Source organism: Pongo abelii, chromosome 19 (assembly GCF_028885655.2).
Source record: "Pongo abelii isolate AG06213 chromosome 19, NHGRI_mPonAbe1-v2.0_pri, whole genome shotgun sequence".
NCBI classification, from domain to species: Eukaryota; Metazoa; Chordata; class Mammalia; order Primates; family Hominidae; genus Pongo; species Pongo abelii.
The window spans coordinates 56184741-56204485 of NC_072004.2; the positions used below are offsets into that span (position 1 = coordinate 56184741).

Sequence of the window (19745 nt, forward strand, 5' to 3'; positions counted from 1 at the left end):
AGTCCTATTAGAGAAGCACATGGAAGACTTAGAAGAGCTGGCAATATCACAATGCCCTGGCATACACATAGGAAGTTTGGGCATGGGGGAAGAATTCTGAAGGAATAGCATCAAGCTAAGCAAAAAGTTTGATTCTTCTATATAACGGGACAGCCTCTGGCACAGGGACTTTCAATTTTTGTTTCCACTGATCCAATTTAGATTGCTCAAAAAAAAAAGCAGAGAAGGCTTTTAAGAACACAAGCTTTTGTTAAGAGCTGTAACTAAAGTTTCTGATCCTTGGATTTAAAAAGAAAAATTACAGGTAAGCATGTCAATGAATTCAGTTCCATCTGTACTACTGAAAATTCACTAAAATGTAAAAGGCTTTTCCACAAAGACTGCAATATGCTGCAGAGGAAAAGTAACATGCAGTCAGTTATTTTGGTGTATGTGTGCATGAAAAAAAGGCAAAAGTACTGAAGCAAGAAGTGAGATCTGAAGATGACTTGCTATACAGGCTCTCAAGAAACACACACAGCCCACAGCAATGCTCTAAGAGTTTCAAAAATAGTATGATGTAATTGCAATGACTGTTGTACATGCTTCATTTAAAACAATGCATAACACTGCAGTTCAATTACCTGTTTTTCACACACACGCTTTCTAACTGCCTTGCTTACTAGCTGCTGAAGGGTCTCACACACAATGCATTTTACTCAGGTTTGCCCTAAGTTCCAGTGGTGACTCCAGTTTGGTTCAACATAATCCCAAGGCATTGTCCCCCACCCAAATTCTTTTAAATTTGTTTCAACTCTCCTTTACCTTCCCACCCTTTTCTAACCACAATTTGATAACAGATGTAAGTTTGTTTCATTTATATTGGGATGGAGACAAGCCAATGAAGGAAGCAGCAACCAAAAGGTGCCTGAATTTGACATCCTTGGACAAGCCAACTGATAAATAGGAGAGCAAATTTTAGGTAGCTTCAGAGGTATGCCTTATTACAGAAAGTAGAAGTTAATACTTTGTTAAAAATAATTCATGTTGCTTAGCAACAATTACAGCAAGCTTGGCTCTCATGATTAAAAAGGTTTTGATTCCTCTTAAAAATGGACTAGCACCATAAGAACTGGACACCTGGAGAAACATGAGGAAAGTCTCTTCGGAAGCAGCTAGTATCTCTTGTATCTACTTTCAGCAAAAAATTAGTAAGAATCAAGAGATCAGAAACTGGATCACAGTCCTTCAATACAAAAAAAAAAAAACCCCAAAAAGCCTTTTAGGGCATGAATATATACATATATAAATTCAACAACTGTCAGGCAAGCTCACAAAGTAAAACCAGAGGCTGTTTTAATTTACTTCAAGTATTATGATAGTCCTATTATGGTCCAGATACCCTGACAGGGAAAAGAAATTTCCTGTTACTTTGAAATTAATATGGAAACTCACCATACTCAGTTTTTCATAATATATTTAAGAGAGACTGTGAACCAACTACTGATTAGCCTCCTGCCCTTCCTAAAGCCTATTAGCCGATTAGTAGCAAACGTCTACTAATGTCCTACAGCTCTATTAAAGTTATGTTTCAAGGGACTTGCAGAGGCTTTAGTGAAAATTTATTGGGGGGAAAAAGCAGCAGCAGCAGTGTAGAAAAGGAAGGAAAAAAATCATGCAAATTCCTTAGACTTAGTCCTCCAGACTTAAAGATGGAAAAGAATCAACTTTCACCTTTTCCTTTATTGCATCAACCTGCAAAGGAATTCAGAAGGTGCAGCTTAGAAAAAAAATCAAATTCCATATTGAGCATAAAAAGGTAGAATCAGCAACAAAGGTTTAGGGAAGAAACATCTAACCACTAAAAAGGTATGAGAGAAGTGAAAATAAAGGGCATACTGGAAGCAAAATTTAGAATTTTCTGTAACTTCAAAGCTTACTGCAGAAGAATTTATGCTACAGTATGAAAGAAAGCAGCTTAATTGCTAGTAAAATTCACAGCACTTAGGTTAACAGCAGCTTAGAGACAGTTCTCACAAGTTGGCATTATGTTTAAGAAGCTATTCTCATCTATGGCTAAGATAAGGCAACATGTTTTTTCTCTTACATTGAATACAGAAAATGTTAATTCTTTAAAAACTTTAAAGAGACACAATAGTATCTAATTAAATGGTATCCTGAGGAAAAATTCGGTATGGTAGGGGTTGTTGGTAGCGCTTCTTCACCCCCCCCACCCCCCCCAACTCAGGCAGGCTGAAGGAATCAGATGTGAGACTCTGATTTTAATCATGTTTTTTGCTTTGACGAAAAGGATCCTCTAAAACCATTTAAAAATGTTCTACAGAGAGAAAGCTAGTAACTGCTGAAGATAGGGTGAGTAAATTCATACATCAAAAAGGGACACTAAGATGAACAGTGAATGTTATAAGGCGATTAGACCCCCAGCTTGTTTTTTTTCCCATGTTCACCTCATATGGTATTTTTAAATCAGGGTTTAAACTATCAAAAAAATTGTGAAGATTAAAAGGATGTTAAGAATATACATGCAGCTTCCCCAGGGGAAACAGGCATAGACATCATTAAAGTCAGGAACCAACCAAATAAAAGAGAATCTACAATACTAGTTACGAATATTTGAGTTACAAGAACTGATTTGAGAAAAATACTATTTTGAAATAAAATTTATCGGAGTTTTTTAAATAAAAAAAATTTAGATTATTTTCACCCTCATAAATACACTGAGGATAAACAGCTACATTTGAGTTCCCCTTCCAATCAGTGTCATTTGTCAGCTATTAAAAAAAAATTTCAAAAGAACAGGAATATTTTATGATCGACTAAATGACTTACTTCTACTAAAGAAAAAAACATTTAAAAAAATTAATGTGCATGTAGAATTTTACATGCAAGAAAACTAGTTCTGAATACACTTAGAAGAGTCATTACCTTTGTCAAGTATTCCTTCATGACCTGGATGAAATAGGGCATGGCAAAATCCATGATATTGTGCCTCCATGCAGTTTCTAGGACGACATCTGGCCTTAAAAGATCGTAACAGGTAAACAGACAAGCTCCAAAGCACTCTCTTTTTTCTTCCTGCAAAAACCACTGCAGGAGTTCTTCAGCCAACTCAGTATCTTTAGATTCAGAAGCATACTGCATTGCATCCTATTCAAAGAAATAGTGAAAGTCAAAAACATTAGACCCCACATAATAAACTAGTAAACCAAGAAAAACAATGGCAACTTTCCAATATAAATCTGGTTTTGCAAGGGGAAAAAAGCCTCCTAGTTGTATCATTTAAATTAAAATTTTCAAAGAACAGATAAGCTAAAGGCTTTTTTTTCCCCAGACAAGTTTGACCTTAACTAAGAGAGTCCCTAGAATCAAGAAATCCATTAACTTAAATTGCCTTAAAGTCAGCTCTCATATTCACAAAACCAGTACTTTTATTTATAGATTATAATCACTTGTAACACCATTTTAGGCCCGGTTTAAAACAGCCCCCGCCCCGCAACTTTATCAACCTTGTAAAGGCTGTCTTTCTTGCACAGCTCTACACTCTGTTTCCAGCGATTGTTGCCTTTGAAGAGATAAGCAGCAATTCTCCTGAACTCAATGAGTTCATGTTTTTCCAAACGCTGAGCAAGCGAGATATTGTCAAAGTTGTCATAAGCATCTATTGATGTTCGCAGAGCCTTAAAAAAAAAGCCATCCAAATGCCAGATCAGTATTTTGTTTAACATTATATTCCGTTCTCAATCAATGAGCCCTTTAGATGGTAACATGTAATATGACACCTAGATTCAAGCATCAAAAGGTATGTTTTTTCATTTTACCTAAAGATACCATTTTCTCCAGGATTTTCAGTATCAAGGACTAACATATGGCTATGAAATGGACAATATTTCTAATTTGGAGGGCAAGATTTTTTTTTTTTTTTTTTTTTTGAGATGGAGTCTCTCTCTGTTGCCCAGGCTGGAGTGCAGTGGTGATGCAATCTGGGCTCACTACAATCTGCCTCTAGGGTTCAAGCGATTCTCCTGCCTCAGCCTCCCGAGTAGCTAGGAATACAGGCACGTGCCACCACACCCAGCTAATTTTTTTTGTATTTTAGTAGAGACGGGGTTTCATTGTGTTAGTCAGGATGGTCTCGATCTCCTGACCTCGTGATCCGCCTGCCTCGGCCTCCCAAAGTGCTGGGATTACACGCGTGAGCCACCACGCCTGGCATGGAGGGCAAGATTCTGTGCTCTAGAGAAACTTCTGATAAAACTCAGCATGGCAGCAGTACAGATCTGCATGCACTGAGCCTCAAAGAAAATCAAGAGAGAGAAAAAAAGGCAAGTAGCTTAAGCTTAACTCTACTTCACTTCTGCTTATGTGAAATCCTTCATAAGAGAAAGTTTATACAAACACTAATAAAACAGTAGGCAAGAAAAATGGTGAATAAATATAGTTAATACCAAATAAATTTTATGAACTAATTAAGTGGTCAAAGACATTTTTGACTCTACCTACAATCTAGATGTTAGAGATAAAGTAATCATATCATTTTTTCAAAAGCAGTATCTTATACAAGATCTGAGCAAAATTCTGAAAACTTGGCATTTAATTAGAAGTTAAGATTTATCAATCCTGAAATCTTACTAAATTTAGATCCTAGGTATGCAAGCACCTACTGTTTACAATCCTAAAGGATAATGGCTTTTTTAAAAAATGGGAAAACATAACTTTGTGAGTCTTGAGATTATGTGCAAGAATCAAAAGGTTTTACCTGATAATCTTCTTCCGTAATAAAAAGGTTGTTCAGTGATTCATTCACAGATTTGTTGTTATGGTTCTGAACTGAACGCAAATATGGTTTCACCAGTGGTAGCTGTTTAACCTTTAAAATAAAGAGTTTGTTACAAATATAGCACATAATTGAAGTCCCAGGGACAAAAGTTATCGAAGTATGTCCTAATTCCTTGCTATTAAGCTTTGGTTTAAAATTATTTCTTTACCTTGCTGAAATAATTGACTGCACGAGTGTGATCCAACCGTGGAGACAGCACCATCAGCAAATCATTTAACAACAGAGGCTTGAATTCTAAGTAGAACTGTATTGCTCTGTAGTATAGTTCCACATTGGCAACCTACAATGGGAAAATCCATACATAAGTCAGTTACTTCCTAATGAGCTTTCTCCTTCTGAATCCTTTATCTTCTGAAGAAAGTACACACCTTGGTAATGATATCTTTGAATTGCCCTTCTTTCCAAGCATCAGTTGGATGGTTCATCATGGTGATTATGGCATTATCATATTCTTCATACTTGTCATACAAAAACACCAGTTCTGCCCAAAGATGAGCTTGTTCTGCAGCTCTTAGCACCTGCATAAGAAAGACTTAATTGCTGTAGATATGAGTCTAGCTAACAGCCTTAAAAATAATAAGATATTTTGAAGTATTAGTTTTAACTACACAGTTGCTTCACTGTGTTACAATGACTGGTTACCTTGGGAATATTCACTCTAGACCAGAACAGCTCCAGGTGCTCCCTCATTTTCTGAGGCTTAAATTTAGAGTATAGAATAGCTAATTCAGTAAACATTCCCATGTGAGCTCGCTCAAGTCCCAGTGCTGCTTCCAACATGGTAATCAGCTCTTCAAAATAGCCACGATCCTGAACAAGAGAAATGTGCAGTTAAAGATAAGAATATCTATGGTAAAAGATCTCAGGTCATATAAAAGTCTTGTTAATACCTGATAGTAGTTGATAAGTTCTTCTAATTCATCTGCGTGTACAACAATATGAAGTCCACACATCTGAGCAAGACGGAATTCTTTCCCATCTACACAGGCGAAGCAGACCTAGAATAAACATTTCCTTTCTGTGAACTCAAATGTAAACATGGCTAGTTATTTAAACTAATGTTTAAAGAGCATTTCTTTAATTCTTCACTCAAACTTGGGTTTAGATTACCTCTTTCCATGTTCGAGTACTGTTAGCTTTCCTAGCCCCATCAACAGCTGCCTGATATTCACCCAGGTGAACCAGGGTAGATGCCAAACGTCCAAAATTGGAAACATTATTGTACAACAACTTAGCAGCATCATACATTTTTTCATCATAACAACGGTCACCAACCTGGAAAAAAAAGGTAACCCACATTCAGCAAGATATTAGTGTGAGCTTAATCCTCTTTTCAAATTTGTATCTTCACACTGAGAAATAATTTGTTTTCCTATAGATTTTTCCTTGGAATTCTTCAGTTATGACGTTTTGATCCTACCAAGCTAATCAAGTAGCCCAACTAGTTTTTCTTAAATCTGAAAAGGAAACCCACTTGTTGGATATGAGCATTATTTGGTCCATTGATAAATTCTTCTAACTCTGCAAGGCGGTTTGTTTTAGCCAGCGCGAATATCAGTTCTGTCTCCACGTAGGACTCTCGAGCCTTCTTACGGGCCATCTGCAAGTACTTCACCAGTTCTTCCCAGTTTCCTAAGTATAGAAAAAGAAAAAATATATCCAAACACTAACATCCTAATTTATCTTTCATCCAAGTAAATGAAAATTGCATTCATTTCCTTTTCAAGGAAACATGGATAATGACAAATGTAAACCGTGCAATATTTCACTTCTGTATTACCATGGACCAAATGAATAGATGAATTCTCTTTTTCCTTAAAGTTTTAAGATTAGAGCACTATCAGGATTTTATGAGACTTCAAAAACAGAAGATTCATCTTCCCCACTTGTTAAGTTTTGTGAACTTACAAATTCACAAAATACAGCCTCTTTTTATCTGGACTAAGATGGAGCACTAAAAGAAACCATGCAGTATCCAACTCTTCTAAAATTCAGAACAGACAGATATCTTAATGCTTAGCTTAATCATTTTACGAGGTCTCAATACATAAGGTAAGAAGTCATACCACTAGTATTGGCAGCCTGAACAACTTCCATGTAGGAGGAAGGATCATCTGCTTTGATATAAGAATCAATAGCTTCTTTCACCATTCCTTTCTGCAACTGGGCTTTTGCAAGTTGACTCCAGACCGCAGGTTCATTGCAACGTTCAGCAAACTCATATGCCCGATCCAAGTTTCCAATATGCTCAATTAAGACCTAAGTACCCAAGTTTGAAATTAGGGTTAGAGTAAAATCCATCCTACCCAAAGCAATTACATTTAAGCTGTTAGTATTTTATTGCTCTTCTATTGCCGTAGCAACCAATTAGGCCCACCCTCATAGCACAGTGTTTAGTAATTCAACTTAGGTAATCTGAAGATTTACCTGAACTGCTGAAGTATTGACATCAAATTTCCGGAAAATGGCAAATGCTTCTTCAAACAGCTCATTGCTGATGGCGATATTGGCAATATCTGGGGCATCATAATTATCCAGGCGGTTAATATACTCCATAACACGTGTACGGTCAGCCTTAATTGCAGTGAGGATAAGGAGGTTTTGCAGATTCCTTTAAGAAAAAAAAGAATATTTTAAATGCAATATTTTAAGTTTATCAGACATAAAAAATAACCACTGTGACTAACGGAGAGTTTTTTGTCTCAAGAGGTAGGGTGGAGGGGAGGATATTAGAAGAGTGAGAATTCAGGCAACTTTCTCTGATCTTTTTGTTCCTTCCCAAAACTGATGGGCCATTATTAAAGACTGACTATAAATAGCCAATGGATCCCTCTGAAAGCATACCTGTGTTCACTGAATACAGAGTTATCAAGGACAATTTTCTCCAGCAGTTCAATGAGTTCATTAGGAAGGTCTGCAGTCATGAAAGCCTTGACAGTTACTGACACTTCTTCAGGGTCCTGAGTCTCAGACAAAGCTGTTTGTACAACCTACAGAGGATATATGGGACATAAGTACTGAGAATCAAGTTGGTTTTAAATAAGGGCAAGTTGGCCTCTCATTAGAAAACTTGAAATAGGCAGAAAAGAATGAAGTAGGAAAACGACTTTTAAATTTACAGAGAGGTCTTTCTACACAAATCTATACAATATGTATAATTCTACTCTGTTGAAAAATTACTCTAATTATATAATTTCTATATATTTCTTTTCCCTGATTAAAACATTATCCAGGCTAGCAATCATCATTATCACTTTAATGGCTACACATAATTCAAAATTCAGCTACACAGATGTGGAATTAAAATATCGGTAATTCTCTTGGTTTTGGCTATTTGCATGGTTTTCTAGATGCTGCAATGATTTCCAACCACCGCTCCCACCCCCACAACCTTCCCCTACAAAGCTTTGTAACTACTTGGGAATGTTCCTTAGAAGTGCTTCCTAGGAAAGGAATGAAATATTAATAGCCTTCAACCTATTCGTTTCCAAAATGTTTTATTTATACTTATCTCAGGAGAATTTTAAGACTCATTATAACAACTCTTCTGTTTTTAGAGCTTTTAAAATATGTTGTCTATTTTATTTAGGTATAAAACCCCATCTCATTTGCAGTTCTATACTTCTTATTAGGAAGATATAACACTGATGCACTTGGTCTTTTGTATTTTCTCTTATCCTTATATTTTTCTGACATCATTATCTTGAAGTTTCCAATCAATTTAGCCACTTAAGTGTTAATAATAGCAATCTTTAATGTTTAGTTTGTTATTTTCCTTTTAAACTATGATGAACCGAGAGAGTTTTATGTAATTAAGTCAGGTCTTTTGGGATGTATTTTCTTTTTCTTTTTTCTTTTTTTTTTTGAGACAGTCTTGCTCTTATCACCCAGGCTGGAATGCAATGGCGTGATCTCAGCTTACTGCAACCTCCACCTCCTGGGTTCAAGCGATTTTCCTGCCGAGTAGCTGGGATTACATGCGCCTGGCTAATTTTTGTATTTTTAGTAGAGATGGGGTTTCACTACGTTGGCCAGGCTGGTCTCGAACTCCTGACCTCAGGTGATCCATCCACCTCGGCCTCCCAAAGTGCTGGAATTACAGGCGTGAGCCAGCGCACACGGCTTATTTTTCTTAATGTATGTTATATACATATTTATACTTATATAAATGTACATTCATTTGTATATAATGTATATAACCAATTTACATTCATTATATATACAAATGAATGTAAATTGAATGTATATAAATTTTAATTTTCTTCTACTTTGTCTTGCTTTCTCTCATAGTTAAATATGATCCATTTGAGTACATGATGAGGGAAAGGATTGTATTCATAGTTAAAAATGTATAATTTTTACTGACAGCCATAAACACATTTGCCAATGTTACCTGGTCAATTAAGGGTCTCCTGTAAGGATTGCTTTCCAGCAGCACGCTGCCCCACAATTCTGGATCCTTTCGACGTACCAGGTAGCGAGAAAGACTTTTGAAGAGGGAATTCTCATTGCAAACCTAAAGAAGATATGACAGATTAATTTCAAGGTAAAAAGTAAAAGACTTTTTATAGCATTTTAGAGGGTATTTCCTATCTTTTAAACTATGTTTATTGATAATCTTACTGGTATTGGATCTAGTTTTGGACTTTGATTCATGTACCAGTAATATACTGTTTTAATTATACAGACTTTGTAATATACAGTTCAACAACTGGTAGGACTAGTCCACTTTTACAGTTTTCAGTGTTTTACTAGCTGTTCTTGTGTGTTTATTTTTCCATGCGTATATGCACATGTATGTACATAAATGAGCATATGTATGTACATAAATGTAGCTAAGCTCTGACCACTGAAAGATCTTAGAAGCAAATACACTTAAGCTCAGATCTTGACTTCTAATATTTTCAGAAAATAGGAGTCTTGCTCTGTTGTCAAGGTTGGAGAGTACAGTGTTACGATCACAGCTCACTGAAACATTGACCTCCTGGGCTCAAGTGATCCTCCTGCCTCAGCTTTCTGGGTAGCTTGAAACCAAGTGCATGGCACCTCCCCCAGCTAATTATGTAATTTTTTGTAGAGACGGGGCTCGCTATGTTGCCCAGGCTGGTTTCAAACTCCTGGGCTCAAGTGATCCTCCTGCCTCGGCCTCCCAAAGTGCTGGGATTCTAGGAGTGAGCCACTCACCTGGCCCAGATCTTGGTTTCTAATGCCCCCAGTAAGAGGTTCCCTAGGGAAATGACTGACTCCAGGGCTGTAGAAGGTACAAAATGAGCTTGGTGTACTGTGGGCCAGAAAATAAGTTAGTGGTCAAAGAACAATGAGCCCATGACACAAAGACACAGACTGAAGAGGTTCTCACCAGTCAAAACGGGGACAATTTGAGCATCAAAATAAATAGTAGTGAATTGTAGCCCATCGAATAAAATCCAAGAGTTCATGAATGCATGAGTGCTAACAGACAAATGTGGAGAAACTGCTGGAGTTTGAAAAATTTTCATTTTGCAACCAACACATTAAGAATGGTTTAAGCAAGAATCAACAGATGCTAAATTAAGGGAGAGGGTAAAAGGATATTTGCATGGTCTACTACAGACTACTTATAGACTGTTTAATATCTGCAAGAGGGTAATAATTATATAATAAAGACATGTTACAACTTGATAAAAACTGACAAAGGGGACAAATGAACACTGCGTGCTTCCAGATATAATACCAAGAGAAAAACAAACCACCACTGAAGCAGTACTCTGGGTGGAAACGTATAACCTAAATCTAATCATCAGGAACCATCAGAGGAACTCAAAGTGAGACACATTCCATTTTTTAAAAAGAGACTTTACATTTAGATGAAATAGAGAGAATAGGCAAATCCATAGAGACAGTATAGTCTGGTGGTTGTCAGGGGCTGGGAGGAGAGGGTATGTGGGGGAACTGTTTAATTAACACAGGGTTTCCTTTTGAAGTGATGAAAACTTGTAACTAGATAAAGGTGATTATATAACATTGTGAATGTACTGAATGCCACTGAATTATTCACTTTAAAATGGTTAATTTGATGTTGCTTTAAATTTCAACTATATAAAACAGTTACAAATAGAAAAAGCAACCATCGTTTACAAAGATATCAGCGTCATAAAAAATAAAAGACTGAAGAACCATTCCAAAGTACAGGAGACTAAAGACATGAAAACTACATGCCATATATGACCTTAGACTAGAAGGGAAAAAACTGCTACAAAGGACATCATTGGTTAATTGACAAAACTAGAATAGAACAGATTTTTAAAGGTATCCTATCAATGTCAAACTGACTGAAGCTGGTATCTTTCATGTGGTTAATGAAAGAGAACATCCTTATTCTTAGGCCATACACTCTGAAGGGGTATAAGGCCATGATGCATTCAACTTATTCCCACGTGGTTAAAAAATAGTATGTGTGTGTATACACATATGTATGAATGGTGTGCCTGATTGTAAGAGTGTGAGAACACAAATGGTAAGGCTAGTGGGGTTAAAACATTAGCAAGTCAGTCAGAATAAATGGTATATAGACTTTATCCACTATTTGGGCACTTTTAGATTCACGATTATTTCCAAATAAAAGTTTTTAAAAAGCACCCACCATCCCCAAATGTCCCATATTACCTAAAATTACCCTGAAACTCTCATATAACAGGTTTTTACAAATGCAGCTTTTTTACATATTCAGCTAGCAGTACTCACATTAATAAGTTCCAGATCACATTGGCCACGTTCATAAGCAACACAGGCCAGATGTGGATCTCTCTTCTCACAATACTTTCCAACAACGCGACTGTCATAGTAGGGATTTTCACGAAGAAATCTCTCCGGGTTGTTATTACTGTCTATGTAGATTTTGGCTAAGGCATTGTGAGTAGCAGGCTCCTCACAGCCCTCATGAATTCTGGCCTCTAGCCAAGGCAGAAGCAGTTTCAATCTAGGAAAAAAGGAAAAAAACCTCACACACACATACTGTATTATAAATAACACACTCTTGACATGCTAACTATGTAAATACCTTATGGTCTATAATGTGCTTTCACATACTTTTTTTTCTCCCCGAGTATTGCTACATTGCCCAGGCTGAAGTGCAGTGGCTATTCACAGCCACAATCGTTGTGCACTACAGCCTTGGGCTCAAGTGATCCTAGTACCTCAGCCTCCTGAGTAGCTGGTACTATAGGTGCAAGCCACTGTACCTGGCTTTACATTAATTTTAATTATCAGTGATCCTATTATAAATTGGGAAATTAAGACTCAAAAGATGATTGAGTTGTCCAAGAATAAAAAGAAGGTATATAAGGCTATTTTTCACTCTCCCAGGTTTATCTGCTATATGATATACTTACCCGCGTATATCTGAATAAAAGATTAGAGATTCATACAGTGTCCTTTCTTTATAACACACAAAATATCTAGACTTCAGAAAATTTTGTTTGTGGATAGGATGGGGATGTGATATTACATAGGCCAGATTATCTGAGAGTTCTTTCAGCTTTAACACAATTAACATACAGCATTACCTACAGCCAAACCCTAAATACCCATTGGGAATAAAATCTGGTAGCTTTAGAAGCTCTTGGTTTAATAGTTGCAGCTGTCATATAAACACTCCATCAAGGAGCACAGTTTTGCTATACTATAGCTTGTTTCGATAGTCCTGATGACCATGCCTCCTTTTATTTTTATTTTTATTTTAAAGCCAGGGTCTTCTGTTGCCCAAGCTGGAGTGCAGTGGTGGGCTCACTGCAGCCCTGACCTCCTGGGCTCAAGCAATCCTCTCACCTTAGCTTCCCCAGAAGCTGGGACTACAGGCACAAGCCACCACACCTAGCCCAAGCCTCTTTCACCAATGATTTAAACATTAAAAGCAGCCAAAGAAAAAGCATTATTTGTTATTTTGGCTATATCAAATTCACATGGTTATTATGAACCCTCCCATTAGGGAGAAGACAATTTTAATAAATAGAGGCAAAAATCCAGCTCCTACAAACATGTGCAATCCAAGATGTGCCATGTCAACTTAAGGAACAAAAATTAGCTGAGGCATGTCTAGACTAGTGACTTAGATGTAAATCTAGCTTTTCACAATATAATTTGTCACTTAAAGACTAAATTATCTAACTGTAACTGCCATTTGCTTGGAATATGCAATAAGATTATTTTCAGGTAATAGATTCAACAGGTTCAGACTCAACTGAACCTCTTATTAAATGTTAAATTGTTATGACATAAAATCACTTGAAACTAGGCTCAAACCTTTAGGTCAGTATTAACTGTATATCTCTATTACCCTTAAATGCAAAATTTTTCCATGTTTGAAACATTCTAATATAAATTCTAAGAATATAATTAGTAGATCAACTATATCAACTCAGGTTAAAATGAAACCCACAGACTTTCTTAATTTCTTCTCATAAACAGCAGAACTTCCCACTAGCATACCACCTCACCAAACTCATTCACATCAGTACTTCCTAAACACTAGTTCCTCAGAACGTTCCAGCTAAAAAAAGACTTCACAGTCTGTAAGTTTTAGAAGCACTTACACTATATTCTATTGGAAATCCATATTATCATGTTAAGGTACTATAAATTAAATATCAGTTGAACTCAAGAGTTGCACAGGGAACTCTTTTGCCTCATACTTAAATAAACACCACACTATTTGTTTTTTTTAATCAGCTTTCTCAGGTTGGAAACACCACACTATTGATCAGTACAGAATTAGTTGTTAAATACACAGGTATCACACCTAACTAAACAGGAGACTTAGTACATAGTTTATATAAAAACATATAAAGTCAAACCACATAGCTGTAATTATAAACATGCCAAGAAAATGATCAACCAGGTTAACAGATTTCCTATGACAGCTATAATGTTTCAGAAAACAGATTTTTTCCCAGTGCTATTAGCTAGCTTATCACCTCTATGTTAGGTGTCTTCAGGAAATTATTCTCCATGTGTTATTTAGTAGCTTTGGAACAAATGACTACCTATATTTTTATCTATTGCCATGCTAAGAAAGAGTAACTTATCCCTGTTAAAATGGTACTACACCTGTTTCTCTTTTCAACCTCAGCAACAAGCTCATCAGTAGAGAATTGACCTCTTACAACAAGAATCAAGTTTTTTATGACATCTTCAGAACAGTCAACATCAAGTAATCCTCCAATAACTACCGGAAGTCGACTTGGATTCACCTGTGGTTAAAAAAAAAGTAGAAGAATGTTATTATGTTATTAAAAGCAAAGAGGAATTTTAAAAAAGCATTTATCTCTATTGCTTTTAAGCTCAGTTTTTTTTTTCTTTAAGTGCAGTTTTTAAATTCAGTAATAAACTGAGGGTCTAAATTTACAACTAGATAGAGGAATTTAGCAGGAGGTCCAGCTAAAAACAAGACTTCATGGTTTAATAAGTATTGAAAGCACATATACTATATTCTGTCTCTACTGGTTTGGTTAGTTACTGAAGCATTGTTCCATATGATAAATAAGTCCAAAGAAGCTACAGTCAAAGATGACTATGCAAGACTGTCTAATAAAAAGGCTCCCATTATAGCAATACTGCCTGTTTCTACAGTTAGAAGGTGAAGTATCTACTATCTGTATTTAAGATGGTTTGAAAACTCTGCTTTGGAGTCTACATGGATACCTCAGGGTCTATCAAGTTAGTAGGGCCCTAGGCCACCCAACTTTTTCAATAGCAGTTCTATTCTTATATTTTACACACTTGGCATGCATGGTTTTTTTTCCCCGTTCCCTGAGTCGGCTTGCTAGGGAAGCACATATAATTTTATTCCAAGAAAGGATTCTGCTGGGGAAAAAGCATTAAAAGCAGGCTGGGCATGGTAGTATGCACCTGCAGTCCCAGAAACTTGGGAGGCTAAGGCAGGAGGACTGCTTGAGCCCAGGAGTTTAAGGTTAGAGTGAGCTATGAGTCTGCCACTGTATTCCAGCATGGGTGACAGAGCAAGACCCTGTCTCCAAAACAAAAACAAAAACAAAAAATCCCACGTTAAAAGTTGCAGACCACTCTTATTGAGCACAGAGTTTCAAAAGGATTTCCAGAATATAAGAAATAAAATCTATAGTAAGAATATACCTTTACATTACCTACATATTACTTACCTTCTGTACATATATCTCTATATACTTTTGAAGATTATTTCTATATAAATAGAGCACCAAATCATGGACAAAGTCAAATCGATCACACACAATGATAAGTGGTAGCTGATCTGTTAGTTTTGCTTCCTGAAAAAAAAAAACAAAAAGAAGCTTTAATTTTCTTCTATGAGGTATCAAAATCTATGTAACATATGAGAATTTGTTCTACACTAACAAGAGAGGCTCACACAAACATAACTCTTCTGTTAAAGAAAGAATGTCCCAATAGTTGAGTGTGTACATCCCAGTTTCAGTAAATTTTTACTAAGCAATACTTAGATCCACACAGCAAGATACAGGTCTTTCCCATACACACCCTTTACCAAAAAACAAGAGTAACAAATTAAGATACCTGAGCCAGTGGCTCTCAGATGATAAATTCACCACACCGGGACTTTCACTGGTAGTAACACTTCAACCGTATTTAAAATCAACTTAATAACTATAGTCACATTGTCAAACATATAGCATAAATGGCTTACATTTGTTTCAAACTAATGATTTTCTATCCCTCCCCACATCCAATCTATACAACCAGCCTCTAATACTCTATTATAACAAAGCCTACAAGGAGCAGCATGATGGTGACCACATGTGGCCATAAGAAAACCCGCCCCCCACAAAAAAAACCCAGCATTTAAAGAAAAGATATCTTTAAATTGCCAACTGCTTTTATCATTCCATTACAGATACCAAACTACAATCCTACTTATAGACTGACATAGAAGATGTTATAGACAGGTAAGTAAAACCTGTACTGGGCATTTACCTGATACATGTCCTGTTACATTCCACAGACATAAGGTAGAGCACAAAAAACAACAGTTTCCATCAGGAATTCATTTATACACAGTGAAACATTCCTCAACAAATGATTCCTCTAACACAGTCTACTAGGGAAGCAGAACTAAGTAGGGTAGAACTTTCCCCAGTGATGGCCACCAAGAACATTATTTTCAAGGTTAGAATAAAATGGCTCCTGAGACTAGGGGATATTAGTTACTCGATTATAAATAATACAAAGACTAGTCTATGAAGTGTCCCAAGAACACCAAGGTAAATCTTAATTTTAATATAGCCATCCTAAATTAAAAAATAAAAATGTCTGTAAAGCTGCAGATTTTCCACATCAAGGAAGGTTTTCTAAAGTAAGTATTGTTTAACACCATGGAAACTCTGCAGTAATAGTTGTTAACGATCATTTCTAGAATCTGTCTGCATCTATCTATGTAAAAATTTTAGTATGTCATGTTTTTCCTACTAAATGAACATCAAAAAAGTATGGATCAACACACTAGTCATCTTACCTATACACATATAAAATATTTTTGTTATCTTTATCACTTACAAATAATCTAGGATTACTTTTCTATTTTCATGCATAGGTGTTAAAACTTCTGTGGCAAATAATTCCACTTTTGTGGAATACTAACTGTATTCCAAAAGAAAATTTCAGATTTAAAAAGTAGACAAAATCTAGGTTATTTTCTTGATTGCTAAAATTTGCACATGATTTTATACATTGTAGAAATGTTAACATTTTAATAATATTAAATTACTTACTAAATGTTTAATTAACCTCCAGTTATAATGGTTAAAAATTTTAAGATCAAACTTGAAATTATATTAGCATAGCCAGAGGTTTTCTTCAACATAAATTTGTTCATTTAACAAATATTTATGAGTACCCAAGCATTAGACTCTGTTCTTAGGTACTGGAGATACAACAGGGAACAAAGGAAGCAGAGTACATTCTCTCAAGGAACTTACATTCTAGTTGGGAGGAGACGTTTCATAGTGGTGTTATAAAGAAAAACAAGCAAAATGGGCTAGGAATGGGTTCTATTTTACACAAGGCAACCTGAGACATCCTCTCTTCTGACATTCAATCAGAAACCCAAAGAAGGTAAAGGAGAAAGAAGGTCATGAGAGAACAGTAGTACTGGGCACGAGCAAAGGCCCTTCGGCAGGACAGGGTTAGGGGAGTTCCAGGAATAGCTAGCAGGCCAGTGTGGCTGAAGCTAAACCAGCAAAGAAAGAAAAAAAGAAAGGTAGAAAATAAGATCAAAGGCAGCAAGGAGCAGATCATGGGTCTGATGAACAGTTACATGCTTTCTACAGAGAGCTTACAGTTCTACAAACTTAGGGCATGAGCCAAATGATGCTAATGACACAATTTTATCCTGCTCACAGGATACCTTAAAGGAGAAGTTATGTTCTACCAATCTCTTTATTCCTGGTGGCTAACACACAATTGGCACTTGAATATTCAAGATCAGAGTCAGGGTATTTTTCTTATGACACAGGGTTTACTTACAACACCAGTAAATTATCATATAGCTAGTACCTCTAAAATTAAGTTTAATAAGAGTGATAAGAGGCATCGTAACCCTGTACTGCAGGTTAACAGGGAATCTAATATGTTCATTCTCAACACTGGCATCAGAGGATGAATGTGATAGTTGCATCTTAGTATTGAGCTCCCATGTCAAATTATGTAGACATAAGACACTAAATTCACCTCTAATCCTGGCTGGAAGTAAATTCCTTCAAAGAGTCAGGTACAAATTGATATCAAAGAGAAATAAATACTTGCCTGACAGAAATCCCATTTAGGCTGACTCCACCTTCTTCCAAGGCTTATCACTTATCAGTAATAGTTACTGCCTAAACATCTATAGTATACAAGGTACTTGATAAATAAACATAGCTTATGGTTGAAGAAACTGAGGCTGAGGCATATTCATTAACTTGCCTGAGGTAACAGCTCAGACATATACTGAATGAACAAACAATGGCTAAGCAGAATTTGAAACAGGTCTGACTGACTCAAAAGCTCATAATCCACATCCACATCCCTACTATATCAGGCTTGTACCCAGTTCACAAGTGTGGAGGGGAAATCTTCATCTGATTAGATCCCACGGTCTATGCAAACCTAAGGCCATACCATCCTCGTACCCAGAGGATTGTTTTTCATTTCTTTACTAGAGGATTTTTTTTAAAGCTCAAGAATGTGATAATTAAATAATAGCTAATTTCATTTTGCCTTCCATATATATATAACTCAAATATTAAAATCCAAAGCTAAAGAAGTTACAATTTAAGCATAGAAGCTGAGGGCTCAATAAAAACAAAAAGAAATCATTTAAGAATCTGGTAGTATTAACACAGGAACAGGAAACCAAATACTGCATGTTCTCACTAGTAGGTGGGAAATAAATGATGAGAACACATGGACACAGAGAGGAACAACAGACACTGGGGCCTACTGAAGGGTGGAGGATGGGAGGAGGGAGAGGATCAGGAAAAATAACTAATGGGTTGTAGGCTTAATACCTGGGTGATGAAACAATCTGTACAACAAACCCCCATGACACAGTTTACCTATATAACAAACCTGCCCATGCACCCCTGAACTTAAAAGCTTAAAAAGAAAAACAAAAAAAACCCCAACACCCCCTGCCCCCAAAAGAATCTGGTAGTAGTTTTTTGTTTGTTTTTTTTAAAGGAAATAGTAATGATACTCAAGGAAGTTAATCAGTAGTATGGGTACACTAGTCAAGCATAGAGTATCAAATCTTTCTCATTTGGAGGGGTTTTTTGACACCAGAAAGTTTTGGTCCAAACATAGCACAGCTAGGTTACCCAGAATATTCATGATGGCCAAGACATTTTAAAGCTATACTTTTTTGAAAAGTGTATCTTTTAACCTAAAATGTAGAGCAGTTTCAACATTTTGACTACTTCATTACACTAAAACCCCTAAGGGTTTTGCTATTTAATCTAGAGCCCAGGTAGTAAATTCTTCAAAAGAACAATCTGCCAATGCAACCACAGGCACAAATGATGATCATCTGGGAGCAGGAAAAGCCTACTTTCTGTACTGTATTCTACAAAAACATTTTGGTTTCACTTGTAATGTAAAATTCTTCCAAGACAAAAAATACTTCAGAACTTTCTATAAAGTCTCAGGAATCATTATATATATATAGTGTACACACACACACACAATAGGCAGTGAGAGAGCAGTAATCTAAGTGTTCTGTAGTTTTCCTAGTCTTTTATAGATAGCTATCAATTTTAAAGCTTTATTTCCCTCACAAAGTAACTGGTAGTTACAAGAATAAAGCTAAAGCTAAGTTAAACATTAAACAAAATTAACTGCCCTTAGGGATCTTCTAGAGTTCAGAATCTCTCAACCATTACTCCTCCCTGCAACACAGGTGGTCCTTACTTCTCTATAACTGATTTCATGTGTCACAAAGCTGAGCGTTTTGTTTGATCTTACCTTTATGAATTATATATGAATAATAATATTTTAGTTTCTAGAGTTGAGCAAACTTGATGAAAGAAGTAAACCTATACATTCCTTAGACAACAGATCCCTTTGCCTACAATAGAGGCGCCTCAAAATGGTATGAAGAGCAAGCTGATGTTAATATTCAAAAGCCTAAATGATTCTAAAATGACATTGAAAGTATACAACCACTTTTCTAAATTTTTCCATCCAAAATTAAAATAAAGGAAATTCCTTTGAAATAGTTGAAATAGTGCTATTTTTTTTTCTTCTTTACTCACCGATTTCCTTCCGTATTTCAAAGGAAACCACAGAATATTATGTTTGGAAGAAACAATCCAGCACACAACTTAAGAATGCTAACAATTTCACATTTAGGGAAAAAATATTTTTGAACTATGACCAAACCCTTGTA

The 19745-nt window shown here is 36.1% G+C and overlaps 1 protein-coding gene across 4 annotated transcripts in view; it reads right to left on the reverse strand.

The window, feature by feature from the left end:
• Positions 1-19745, reverse strand: part of CLTC (clathrin heavy chain) — a 78024-nt gene that overhangs the window by 6387 nt on the left and 51892 nt on the right. For 2 of the 4 annotated variants that reach the window (XM_054537028.2, XM_054537029.2), the window contains exons 15-31: positions 14992-15117; positions 13922-14064; positions 11561-11795; positions 9231-9353; positions 7682-7827; positions 7265-7448; positions 6904-7096; positions 6312-6469; positions 5948-6112; positions 5728-5835; positions 5480-5647; positions 5206-5355; positions 4986-5117; positions 4757-4867; positions 3507-3677; positions 2926-3147; positions 1714-1734 (exon numbers count right to left, since the gene is read on the reverse strand). In XM_054537028.2, coding sequence (XP_054393003.1) covers positions 1714-1734; positions 2926-3147; positions 3507-3677; positions 4757-4867; positions 4986-5117; positions 5206-5355; positions 5480-5647; positions 5728-5835; positions 5948-6112; positions 6312-6469; positions 6904-7096; positions 7265-7448; positions 7682-7827; positions 9231-9353; positions 11561-11795; positions 13922-14064; positions 14992-15117 — 2556 coding nt within the window. The remainder of the gene's footprint in view (positions 1-1713; positions 1735-2925; positions 3148-3506; positions 3678-4756; positions 4868-4985; positions 5118-5205; positions 5356-5479; positions 5648-5727; positions 5836-5947; positions 6113-6311; positions 6470-6903; positions 7097-7264; positions 7449-7681; positions 7828-9230; positions 9354-11560; positions 11796-13921; positions 14065-14991; positions 15118-19745) is intronic. The other 2 variants (XM_002834122.5, XM_024235414.3) reach the window with 1 other exon arrangement.